The sequence below is a fragment of the Ranitomeya variabilis genome, chromosome 4, assembly GCF_051348905.1.
Source record: "Ranitomeya variabilis isolate aRanVar5 chromosome 4, aRanVar5.hap1, whole genome shotgun sequence".
Lineage (NCBI taxonomy): Eukaryota > Metazoa > Chordata > Amphibia > Anura > Dendrobatidae > Ranitomeya > Ranitomeya variabilis.
In genome coordinates, this window is record NC_135235.1 from 349,011,115 (window position 1) to 349,024,674 (window position 13,560).

Genomic DNA, 13,560 nt, shown 5'->3' on the forward strand with positions numbered 1-13,560 from the left:
CCACGGTGACGTGCTGTACGTTGTCACACCCCCTCCCAGCCACTCCACCCACCAAAAGAACTGCTGCATTAGGCCTGGGGGCCTTGGATGGGGGTTTCTTCGGCTTGTATGGACAGTAGCGACTGATATCACCAGTCCGGTTGCAGAAGTAACACTGGCGGGGTTCGGTGGTAGGTCTGATGCTGTTGGCTACGGGAACAGGACCTCTGGTGTGTTGGCTGGCAGGGGTACTGGCGTTGGTTGTAGGCTTACCCCATCTCCAGCTGGTGGTGACTGACTTCCACACTTCCGATCTACGGTTGGCCTCATAGGCATCGGCAATTTGCGCTGCTTTCATCACGTCTTTGGCCTCTCTGTCCATCACGAACTGTCGCACCTCAGCTGGACAAAGATGTAAGAACTGGTCTTTGATCATCAGGTCTCGCAGCTGTGCAAAGGTGGTCACTGACAGTCTTGGGTCCACTGGTCAAAGTGGGTCCCCAGTCCATGCGCCACATCGCCGTAGCTGTCATGTGGGCCACGGTGGAGGTTCTGGAACTTTCTACGGTAAACCTCAGGTACGTGGCTATGAGGGCCTGCTTGATGGCCTCATAGTCACCATCTCGTTCTTGAGAGAGGGCAGCAAACGCCTCCAGAGCTTTGCCTCTCAGCCCTGGCATCAGGTATCGGGCCCATTCATCTGTACTGTCTGCAGGCTTTCTCAAATGCCCGCAGAAAAGTGTCCAAGTCTCCATCCTTTTCCATAACAAGAAAGTGGTCGGGCCGGGGCTTCGGTATCTGAGCGCTGCTGGGCTCACGGCTGGACTGGGACGACCCCTGCATTTGCAGTCGGGCTAACTGCAGCTGGTACTCTCGCTCTGCTTGCCGCTCGGCTCGGGCCTCTCGCTCGGCTCGCTGGGCCTGGGCTTCCTACCGGTATTGCTGAATCAGCTGCTGACGTCCCTCATGGTCGTCAGTGGGGAATTCTTCCAAGGCCGCTGCAGGTGGGGGTCCAATTTGCCCTGGTTGCTAATCGGGCCAGCATTCAGTGGTTGGACCTCTGCTGCAGCACCATGTTCACTTGTGCTGGCTTCTGCGGCCTCTGGGCTTTGTGGCCTGGCTTGGCCTGCTTCAAATTGCACCAGTTCAGCGACCATTTGAGTCTTGGACTTGCCCTGGGGGTTCAGGCCATGGTACGTGCATATCCCAGCAAGAGCTTCCTTCTTCTGCTGGGCATACCAGGCTTCTCCTTTCGCAGCCATGGTTGCCAAATAAAAGATAGGATAGAAAAACGAAGAGAAAGGGAGGGGATAATTACCAGTACACAATTGTCTCAGGACTAATAAACACTGAGTTAGTTTTCCAAACTTATTTGCGCAGAGTCCTCGCAAGAACTTTCTGCAAGTTTTTAGTGAGAGGAATGATTGCTCAAACCAAGTCACTAATGCTCTAATATCCCACCTCCTTGCCACCAATTTGTCACGATTCCACACCTCTGCCACCAATAGGTCACAGATTCACACCATGACCGTCACCCCTACGTCACGGATCGGGGTGACTTTAAGCCAACAGATGGCTATCACATGTGCAGGGGGTATTATCTTAGTTATCCCTTCACTGCTACAATGTGATGAAAAAACACACACAAGGTTATTGACCTCTTAGTTTACAGCAGGGGCTTATTTTAGTTATCCCACTGCTCTTCAATATACCACGAACTGCAGGGATTTATGTATATCCCACTTACAGTTCCACTTGAAACCTGCAGCTCTCTGGTGCCCCCCTTACCCTCAGGTCAGATTAGGTACTGCACCTAGGATAATTAGTTGCCAGAAAGGCTGCCTGCTATGTACTGGCTATTGGGCATGCTGCGACGAGGCAATTTAACTACTCCCGCTCAGGCAGGAACAATAATTATCAATGTCGCCGTCGCTACAACGACTCCCAAAGGCACAGTGCACGGTATTGCTGCCACCAGCTTCGATTAAACGGGTCCAAAGCTAACCCAAAACAGTAGCGTAATTCCCTTCAGAAGACTTAGGGTAAGTTTTAGAACAGGAAGAACGAACTAGTATTAAATATTATACTCCATAAAGTTTAGGCAGTGTTTATCGAAAAATATTACAAGGATGTTACAAAATGAGACAATTGAAAATATGTACAAAGGTAATTATAAAACAAACAGGGAGTAAATGAGAAATAACACTTACATGTGTTCAGATCACTTGAGGCAACCAGGCTAGTGGGCGGTGTTCCCAAATGTCCCAATTCATCGGGGTTCTGGAATAAGACCAGGCTCACACAGACTCCAGCAGACAGACAGACTCTAGGCTGGGGTGAGGGTAGAAACTTATAAAGTGTAGCTCGGTGACATCACCAAAAGGGCTGGCTTATCCAGACCCTCCTCTCTCTTCAGTCTTAGTAAATTCAACCTAAATTTGTCTAATGCCTATAACTCCGCTCCAGAGCATGTCAGAATCATAACACACCCAGCCTTCATCTCGTATTAACGTTGGCATTCTAATGAGATCAAATATGTCCTATTTGTGATGCATAATTACAGAGAAATCCCTATTTTTTACCTGATGGAGTTAGAAGCTCATGCTTACAGTGATGGATAGATGCGTCGATGGAGATTCACAAACTGGATGTAGTATTTTTCTAGCTTACAATAATATGACAAAGAGCCTCATGGATTCTAGAGACTTCTAATCCAGTTCTAGCTGGAGGAAAGTTTGAGCCTACCCAAGCGATTCTTTTGGGAGGGGCATGCAGAGTGAGTTGCTCAAAGTCCTGAGTTTACAGCCAGAGCAATAAAAGCTCTTCCACCCCCATTGAAAAGAAAAGCTTCACACACATTGACAAGGCAAGCTCTTGCCTGAGTGAAAGGGAATGGGGTTTTTTTAGCCCACAGCCTGGGCTAACAAGAGAAACCAAACTTATATGATATTTCATACAATATCGTGACAATACAAAACCCAAATGGAGTTCAGTTTGTTTGGTCAATGATCACATTAGTATTTGGATTTACAGATTACTCAACCAGTTGTTAATTTGATTAATGGTGTGATCACTTTGCCATACACCCTTTAGGTATAAGTAAGGCACTAGGTAACTGGAGTTCCAGAGGATTCACAGTAGTCCTCGTAAGTTGTGTGCGGTTCAGCTCACGAGATGAAAATAAAGTCAAACATAGTATCCATAATATCCATACATTACCGGAGGGTTAACCTTAACCGTGTATCACTGTAGAAATGACAGGGGAATATGAAGATCTCTGCAGTCTAATAGTCCATGTAGTCTCCTGGATGCTTCTTTAGGAGGGGTCATACTAAAATCCACAAAAATGGAGCGCTGTCCCAGCCATTGCTACTCGTCCGGCAATCCACAGATAGAAGCTCAGCACAAACAGGACCTATGAGACGTAGATTCTGAAGGCACCAATAATCCAACGCATTTCAGAAATCAGGTGGTTTCCTTCATCACAGTCCTTGACCATAACGCGTTGGATTTATGTGCTATTTTATGGGCAGTATATGAGAAGAAAATGAGTTGTAGTACTAAGTTTTTCTGGGTTGCATACTAAATAATCTTTAGCATGATTTCATTTTTTTAGATCTGAAGACATGAACTCAAACATTGGAATGGTAGCAGATAATTTGCTAGAGGAGATGATGGAAATCACCGCTCAAAACCTCATTACAATAAAGGTAGATGACCATTACAAGTTCATCAAACAACTGGGAAAAGGAAAATATGGTCAAGTAACTTTGGTTATCCATCGTCAAAAAGGTAAAAAAACAAACCAAAAAGAAATCCCACTGTCTAGTGGAACTGTACAGTATACACAGTTGTATATTACAGCTTAATGAGTAACTAAATGTATTTTAAATTTAATTATTTACCAGTCTTTGCAAAGTTATCACCTTATTTCGCTTCCTTTTCTTCCTAACTCCATGGTGAAAGGGCTGTGTCAGGCTGTGGTCACATGCATAGGGTCTTTCTGCGGCATTAAACCAGCGCAGCTCGTGTCCTTTATTGCAGTTGCCCTGCACAATCTTTTTATCTTGTGTGGGGTGATAGGAAATAACATACAAGAAAAGAAAAATAATATATGCACAAACTAAGGGATCACCTAGCATTCACAATTTTTATTAGAGAGCAAAAAGACGAAAAAATCTTAAAAACACTTAAAAAACGTCTGAACAATTGGACTACCAAAGTTGATCCATAATATAAAATACAATGACAACAATCCATATGTTAACAATATATGACCAATTGATATGATAATCAATAATATAATATCATAATATTAAACATATATTAGAACAGAATATCAAAGAATTTACTGTGCATAAAATAAATGCACTGAGCTTCCAAGAATACATGCTGTCAGCGCAATGAGAGCAAGAAAAAGTGTGTTAAATGAAAAAAGAAAAAGCAGTGATAGCCAACCACTAAATTAGGTATCACAATAACAACACATTTCCAAGGAATAATGTCAGAGTTTGGACAGTTACTAATAGAAAGAGTTCAAACCCATATGCAAGGGAGCGGCTGGAAAGGAGATATGATATTCTTACATCATGCATATATTTATTAAAATATCAAAAAACTGCAAATTTCATAATTTCAAACTTTAAATTTGTATTCCCTTAAATCAGACAGTTACATCTCACAAATTAATTTATAAATAACATTTAACATATGTTATGTTTACATCTGCAGAATTTTTTAAACATATTCTTTTTGTTAGGATATTAGAGGGGTTAAAACTTTAGCATCAGTTTACAAAACCTGATTCCCTTCAATTGCTATACAGGAATTAATGCAAAGTGGAATGAAATAAAAAAACATTTTAATTTTATTTCGGAACACAAATTTGGCTGAAAGAGACAGACGTCACTTCTGTTTGTCTATGTGTCCAATTGGGATATCCCTATACAGAAGTATCAGATAAAGACAATTAGGGTATTTTCTTTCCATTGGCCCTTGTTTGTATTTATACCTTCTTTGGCCAGTACCCATCCACCCCTGGACGAAGCATTTCATTTCGAAACACGCGTCGGGTGTGGTAGGTTCCCAGGAGTACTCCATAGGTAACTATGCATATAATCGCTTGTATATATGCTTGTATTATGATTTAACTATTATATATTGTTCAGCGTCTATATGTGTCCTCAGTGTATACTGTAGTTACATAATCTTTTGTACTTATAGATTTTTTGCTATGTTAGTTATTTGTTCATATGGATGTATATATTGCTTATTTGGGTAACTTCCTGGGTTGCCCACTGTGTTTACCTGTGCTTGTGGTGTTTTGGCCCACTTTTTAATAGTTGTATTTTATTGATTCTAATAAAGATTATGGTTAGTTTTACTGGCCTTGTGTGACATTTGGTTCTTCTAGGTTATTTATAATTGTTGACTTCATGGCCTTTATTGGTGGATATGCTTAGATGTTTCCATATATATACAGTATATATATATATATATATATATATATATATATATATATATATATATATATATATATATATATATATATGTGTCATTGGCACACATATATATATCTTTATATTTCACTAGATGGTGGCCCGATTCTAACGCATCGGGTATTCTAGAATATGTATAGTAGTATATAGCACAGCCCACGTAGTATATAGCACAGCCCACGTAGTATATAGCACAGCCCACGTAGTATATAACACAGAGACGTATGTAACTCAGGCCACGTAGTATGGCAGCTTTCTGGAGACCGTCCCCGGCCCATACGTCCATGAGAGGAGCAGATGTACGGTCGTTGGTGAGATAGGTGAAGGCACCATCTCCGGCAATGCAGGAGCAGCACACGGCCCGCGCATAACAATAACAGGACACGAGTGTAGATGACGGAGAGGCCGAGGGCCCGGCCAGGAGTGTGGCTCAAACGGAGCGCCCTGCAGGACTCCACAGTGCCGGCACATGGGCTGGCTCCGAAGAGCTGTTCACGTGTGGGGTGATAGTCCACCCTTCCTGTTGTCCGGCACGGAGGCCGTTGCTGGCGGAGGACATCTTGGCTGCTCCAGGGAGTGTGCGGAGCCCCGGGCACAGGTCAGATGATGGCAGCCGCTGTGATCTCCCCGTTGTATTTCCATGTCCCTCATTGTGAGCGCTTGCTGCTTCCTCTCCTTTATAACCTCATGCACCATGTGCGTGTCAAGTGTTAGCAGTGAAGCACGCAGGGGGCACTGATGGGGGGGAGTAGTGAGGGGCCAATTCGCACCACTTGTTAGCGGTGACAGGAGGGGAGTATGCGGGCACCAGGCACTGACTGCAGGGGAGTAGGGTGGGACTAATCGGACTGTGGCCATCGCTGATTGGTTGCGGCAGCCATGACAGGCAGATGGCGAGACCAATCAGTGATGCAGGATTTCCATTACGGAAGTTGCAGACAGAAAGATGGAAGTACCCCTTAGACAATTATATATAGATAGAGAGATAGATAGTTAGATTTATAGACGTCAGTGTCTAATACTGTTAGTAGTATGTGTATGTAAAATTTGGGACCTGTATGTATTTAATAAAAGAATATATTCACTGAAAAAACTGGCATGGGCTCCTGGGCAATTTTCTGCGCCAGAGAGGGAAAGCCAGTGACTGAGGTCAGATATTAATAGCCTAGAAAGGGACCATGGTTATTGGCCCCCCTGGCTAAAAACATCTTCCCACAGCTACCCCAGAAAAGGCGCATTTGTAAGATGCGTCAATTCTGGCACTGAGCCTCTCTCTTCCCACTGCCCTGTAGCGGGGGCATATGGGGTAATAAAGGGTTAATGTCACCTTTGTATTGCAAGGTAACAGTAAGTCCATTAGCAGTGGAGAGGTGTCAATAAGACACCTATCCATTACTAATCCTAAAGTTTGTAAAGGGTTAAATAAACACACACACACATGCAGAATAAAGCATTTTAATTAAATGAAAGACCACATAGTTTTGCCATCTTTATTCTTCTGCCATTCCAAACAATGCCCTCAATCTCCTGTAATAAATGAAAAAATAAAAAAACAACATTATTCTACGAATAAGAAAAGATGCAGCAGCACTCACCGATCCCTGAAGTAGTGTGGTTCCTTTATTCAATCATAATAAAAAAGCCTTACATGGCTCGGGGGTGTGCAAGACAAAGAAGTGTGCAGGTACCGACGACGGCCGTTTCGCGCTCGATGCAGCGCTTCCACTGGTCAGTACGTCTTAGGCGATCAGCCGCGATCACCGCCAGGTGTCCGCTGATTATCACAGCTGACATCCATCACTATGTGACAGGGGCAGTCATGGACTGCTCCCGGCACATTAACCCCCGGAACACTGCGATCAAACATGATCGCAGCGTTCCGGCAGCATAGGGAAGCATCGCGCAGGGAGGGGGCTCCCTGCATGCATCCCTGTGACCCTCGGAACAACGCGATGTGATCGCATTGTTCAGAGGAACTCCTACGTCCTCCTCCCTTCAGGCCCCTGATCCAAAATGGCCGCGGGGCTCCTTCCGGGTCCTGCAGGGCGGTGGCTTGCAAGTGCCTGCACAGAGCAGGCACCGGCAAGCCTGCAGCGCTGCCTGTCAGATCGCTGATCTAACACAGTGCTGTGCAAAGTGTCAGATCAGCGATCTGACACTATAACATGATGTCCCACACTGGGACAAAGTAAAAAAGTAAAAAACAAAAATTTACATGTGTAAAAAAAAAAATTCCTAAATAATGAAAAAAATATATATATATTGTTCCAAAAAGTACATTTATTTTTCTAAATAACAAAACAAACAATAAAATTATACATATTTAGTATCGCCGCGTCTGTAATGACCCGACCTATAAAACTGTTCCACTAGTTAACAACTTCTGTGAACAGCGTAAAATAAAAAGAGGCAAAAAACAACGCTTTATTATCATACCGCCAAAAAAAAAGGTGGAATAACACGTGATCAAAAAGACAGCTATAAAGAACCATGGTACCGCTGAAAACGTCATATTGTCCCGCAAAACAGGAGCTGCCATACAGCATTATCAGTTAAAAAATAAAAAAAGTTATAGTCCTCAGAATAAAGCGATGCAAAAATAATTATTTTTACATAATATAGTTTTTATCGTATAAAAGCGCCAAAACATAAGAAAATATATAAATGAGGTATCGCTGCAATCATACTGATGCGAAGAATAAAACTGCTTTATCAATTTTATCAAACGTGGAATGGTATAAATGCCCCCCCCCCCCAAAATAAATTTATGAATAGCTGGTTTTTGGTCATTCTGCCCCACAAAAATCTGAATAAAAAGCGATCCAAAAATGTCATGTGCCCGAAAATGGTACCAATAAAAACGTCAACTCGTCCCACAAAAAACAAGACCTCACATGACTCTGTGGACCAAAATATGGAAAAATTATAGCTCTCAAAATGTGGAGAACCAAAAACTATTTGTTTGCAATAAAAAGCGTCTTATAGTGTGTGACAGCTGCCAATCATAAAAATCTGCTAAAAAAACCTGCTATAAAACTAAATCAAACCCCCCTTCATCACCCCCTTAGTTAGGGAAAAATAATAAAATATTTTTTTTTATTTATTTCCATTTTACCATTAGGGTTAGGGTTAGGGTTGAGGCTCAAGTTAGGGTTAGGGTTGGGGCTAAAGTTAGGGTTAGGGTTGGGGCTAAAGTTAGGGTTAGGATTGGGGCTAAAGATAGGGTTAGGGCTACAGTTAGGGTTAGGGTTGGGACTAAAGTTAGGGTTAGGACTAAAGTTATGGTTGGGGCTAAAGTTAGGGTTAGGATTGGGGCTAAAGCTAGGGTTAGGGTTGGGGCTAAAGTTAGGGTTAGGGTTGGGGCTAAAGTTAGGGTTACGTCTAAAGTTAGGGTTTGGATTACATTAACGGTTGGGATTAGGGTTGGCATTAGGGTTAGGTGTGTGTCAGGGTAAGGGGTCTGGTTAGGGTTGTGGTTGGGATTAGGGTTAGGTGTGTGTTGGAGTTAGGGGTGTGGTTAGAGTTGGGATTAGGGTTAGGGGTGTGTTGGGGTTAGGGGTGTGCTTAGGCAGGGCCGGACTGTCCATCTGGCAATTCTTATGCCAGAAGGGCCTGTCTAGTCATGGGCTGCCTTGTCTGCTAGGTTGTTAGCAGAATCTGTGTTCTCAAGACACCCATACTGTTAAGAGTCGTGATGTAGCACAAAGTCGCTCACTCAGTCACTTACCCCAGCATGCCATGGGTATCAATAGAAATATTGGTCTTGTAGTAAATCTTGCTTTCCTCCATCCAGGGTAATGTTAGTAATATATTTCTATCTGGGTCTTGGGGACAAGGACGGCATGGACCTATGTTATTTCAAATTCCAGGGCTGAATTACAGCCCCAGTCCATACCTGTGGTTACGTTTATGGTTAGGGTTGGGATTAGGGTTAGGAGTGTGATTGGGTTAGGGTTTCAGTTAGAATTGGGGGGTTTCCACTGTTCAGGTACATCAGGGGCTCTCCAAACGCGACATGGCGTCCGATCTAAATTCCAGCCAATTCTGTGTTTAAAAAGTAAAACAGTGATCCTTTCCTTCTGAGCTCTCCCGTGCGCCAAAACAGGGGTTTACCAAAACAAACAGGGTATCAGCGTACTCAGAACAAACTGGACAACAACTTTTGTGGTCTGACTTCTCTGGATACCCATGGGAAAATAAAAATTTGGGGGGCTAAAAAATCATTTTTGAGGGAAAAAAATGTTGTTGTTTTTTTATTTTCACGGCTCTGTGTTATAAACTGTAGTAAAACACTTGGGGGTTAAAAGTTCTCACAACACATCTAGATAAGTTCCTTGGGGGTCTAGTTTCCAATATGGGGTCATTTGTGGGGGTTTCTACTGTTTAGGTACATCAGGGGCTCTGCAAACGCAATGTGACGCCTGCAGACCATTCCATCTGTCTGCATTCCAAATGGCTCTCCTTCCCTTCCGAGCTCTGCCATGCGCCTAAACGGTGGTTCCCCCACATATGGGGTATCAGCGTACTCAGAACAAATTGGACAACATTTTTGTGGGTTCAATTTCTCCTGTTACCCTTGGGAAAATACAAAACTGGGGGCTAAAATATATTTTTTGTGTAAAAAAAATAATTTTATTTTCACGGCTCTGCGTTATAAACTGTAGTGAAACACTTGGGGGTTGAAAGTTCTCACAACACATCTAGATAAGTTCCTTGGGGGTTCTAGTTTCCAATATGCGGTCAATTGTGGGGGTTTCTACTGTTTAGGTACATCGGAGGCTCTGCAAACGCAATGTGACCCCTGCAGACCATTCCATTTAAGTTTGCATTCCAAAAGGCGCTCCTTCCTTTACAAGCTCTGCCATGCGCCGAAACAATGGTTTCCCCCCACATATAGGGTATCAGCGTACTCAGGACAAATAGCACAACAACTTTTGGGGTCAAATTTCTCCTGTTACCCTTGGGAAAATACAAAACTGGGGCTAAAAAATAATTTTGTGGAAAAAAAATAATTTTTATTTTTACGGCTCTGCGTTATAAACTGTAGTGAAACACTTGGGGGTTCAAAGTTCTCACAACACATCTAGATAAGTTCCTTAGGGGGTTTTCTTTCCAAAATAGTGTCACTTGTGGGGGTTTCAATGTTTAGGCACATCAGGGGCTCTCCAAACTCGACTAAGCGTCCCATCTCAATTCCAGTCAATTTTGCATTGAAAAGTAAAATGGCGCTCCGTCCCTACCGAGCTCTGCCATGCACCCAAACAGTGGTTTACCCCCACATATGGGGTATCAGCATACTCAGGACAAATTGCAAAACAACTTTTGAGTTCCAATTTCTTCTGTTACCCTTGGGGAAAAAAATTGGGGGCGAAAAGATCATTTTTGTGAAAAAATATGATTTTTTTATTTTTACAGCTCTACATTATATACTTCTGTGAAGCACTTGGTGGGTCAAAGTGCTCACCACACATCTAGATAAATTCCTTAGGGGTCTACTTTCCAAAATGGTGTCACTTGTAGGGGGGATTCAATGTTTAGGCACATCAGGGGCTCTCCAAACGCAACATGGCGTCCTATCTCAATGGGGCTCTCCAAACGCAACATGGCGTCCTATCTCAATTCCAGTCAATTTTGCATTGAAAAGTCAAATGGCGCTCCTTCCCTTCCGAGCTCTGCCATGCGCTCAAACAGTGGTTTACCCCCACATACGGGGTATCAGCTTGCTCAAAACAAATTGTACAACAACTTTTGGGGTACAATTTCTCCTGTTCCCCTTGGTAAAATAAAACAAATTGGAGCCGAAGTAAATTTTTTGAGAAAAAGAGTTAAATGTTAATTTTTTTTAAACATTCCAAAAATTCCTGTGAAATACCTGAAGGGTTAATAAACTCTTTCAATGTAGTTTTGAGCACCTTGAGGGGTGCAGTTTTCAGAATGGTATCACACTTTGGCATTTTCTATCATATAGACCCCTCAAAGTGACTTCAAATGAGATATGGTCCCTAAAAAAAAATGGTGTTGTAAAATTGCTGGTCAACTTTTAACCCTTTTAACTCCCTAACCAAAAAAAATGTTGGTTCTAAAATTGTGCTGATATAAAGTAGACTTGTGGGAAATTTTACTTATTAAGTAGTTTGTGTGACATATCTCTGTGATTTAAGGGCATAAAAATTGAAAGTTGGAAAATTGCACAATTTTCAAAATTTTTGCCAAATTTCCGTTTTTTTCACAAATAAGCAAAGGTAATATCAAAGAAATTTGAAATTTTACCACTATCATGAAGTACCATATGTCAAGAGAAAACAATGTCATAATCATCAGGATCCATTGAAGCGTTCCAGAGTTATAACCTCATAAAGGGACCGTGGTCAGAATTGTAAAAATTGGCCCGGTCATTAACGTGCAAACCGCCCTTGGGGGTTAAGGTTGTTAAAGTTTAGGGATATTTCAGTTTTTCAATTTCTGTTTTTTGCTCCCCTTTTTCTCAGAGCCATAATTTTTTAACATTTTTTAGGCAATATGTCCATGTGAGGGCAACATTGGTTTTAACATATCGTGTACTAGAAAACGGGAAAATAATTCTAAGTGTGGTGAAATTGCAAAAAATGTGCAATTCCACAATTGTTTTTTTTTACCATGTTCAGTAAATGCAAAAATTGACCCTACATTATAATTCTCCAGGTCATTACGAGTTCATAGACACCAAACATGTAAAAGTTCTTTTTTATTTAAATGGTGAAAATAAATTCCAAAATGTGTTAAAAAAGGCACCATTTTCCGAGACCTGTAATGTCTCCATTTTTCGTGATCTGTGGCTCGGTGAGGGCTTATTTTTTGCGCACCGAGCTGACTTTTTGATTGATACCAACTTGGTGTAGATAAGATTTTTTTGAACACCCATTATTGCAGTTTATTGCAATGTAGCGGCAACAAAAAAACTTAATTCTGGCTTTTTTACATTTTTTTCTTTTTTTATTTTTTTTATTTTGAATGGGGCGAAAGGGGGTTGATTTGAACTTTTATATTTTTTTATTTTTTTATATTTTTAAAAACATTTTTTTTTTACTTTTTGCATGCTTCAATAGACTCAATGGGATGCTAGAAGCTGCATTACTTCGATCGTCTCTGCTACTCACAGTCGATGAGCAGAAATGCTTATAGTAATCTGGTAATGACAACCATAGAGATCTGCTGAAGACATCTGGTTGTCATGGGAACCCATCAGTGACCCATGATCATGTGACGGGGTCACCAATGGACCAATGGGCAAGATTAGTGACGTGCTTTTGGTAAGCTCGAGTTAAATGCCGCTGTCAGAAATTGGCAGTGGCATTTAACTAGTTAACTAGTTAACAGCCGTGGGTGGATCGCGATTCTAGCTGCGGATGTTGCGGGCACATATCAGCTGTACAGATCAGCTGTCATGTCCCCGGAAAGGTGCGGGTTCCGGCAAGGTGCCCGGAAAGGTGCGGGCTCACTGCTGGAGCCAGGGGGGAGCCCGACATGGGCGTGTTATTACTCCCAACATCGGAAAGGGGATAAAGAGACATCCTTGATTATAAATGCCTACTATCTGCTGTATATAGTTCATATCAAGTTATTCTTCAGTAAAAAGAAGTTTATTTTTTAATGGTGGACTCCTTTTGTGAACTGGTTAAAATCTTATCCTGGCAAACCAGCGTCATCGGGTACATGTGGCTTGCACATATGTACTGACCCTATGACACCAGTCCACACACCCAGCCATGACCCCCACTTTCATGTATATTGCCGGGGCACAGGAGACTATTGCCTCACAACAGAGCTTCCGTCCCACTCCCCGTTAGAAACCTCCAACTTAATATTAATATAAATCAGGAGTCCTAGACCCCACCACCCCATTCTACTTGATCTAACCACAGTGCTGCCCTGTCCTAGAGATCAATTCTGCAAGAGTCACTTCTCTACTGACAACTCCTTGGTGTTGTTTTCCTCACAGACATTTGCTATCCTTGATTGCATCAAATGGGGAAAAAAGCAATGATCTTATTAGTAATTCAGACCTGGCTTACCTTCAATAAATACTATAATCTCCTGTCAGCTT

General features: G+C 42.3%; 1 protein-coding gene across 1 annotated transcript in view; it reads left to right on the forward strand.

Moving 5' to 3' along the window:
• The first annotated feature begins 3,600 nt into the window (after positions 1-3,600).
• LOC143764754 (serine/threonine-protein kinase SBK2-like) overlaps positions 3,601-13,560 on the forward strand; it is a 128,493-nt gene continuing 118,533 nt past the window's right edge. Inside the window, exon 1 of the mRNA XM_077250685.1 lies at positions 3,601-3,771. Coding sequence (XP_077106800.1) covers positions 3,606-3,771 — 166 coding nt within the window. The 5' untranslated portion in view covers positions 3,601-3,605. The remainder of the gene's footprint in view (positions 3,772-13,560) is intronic.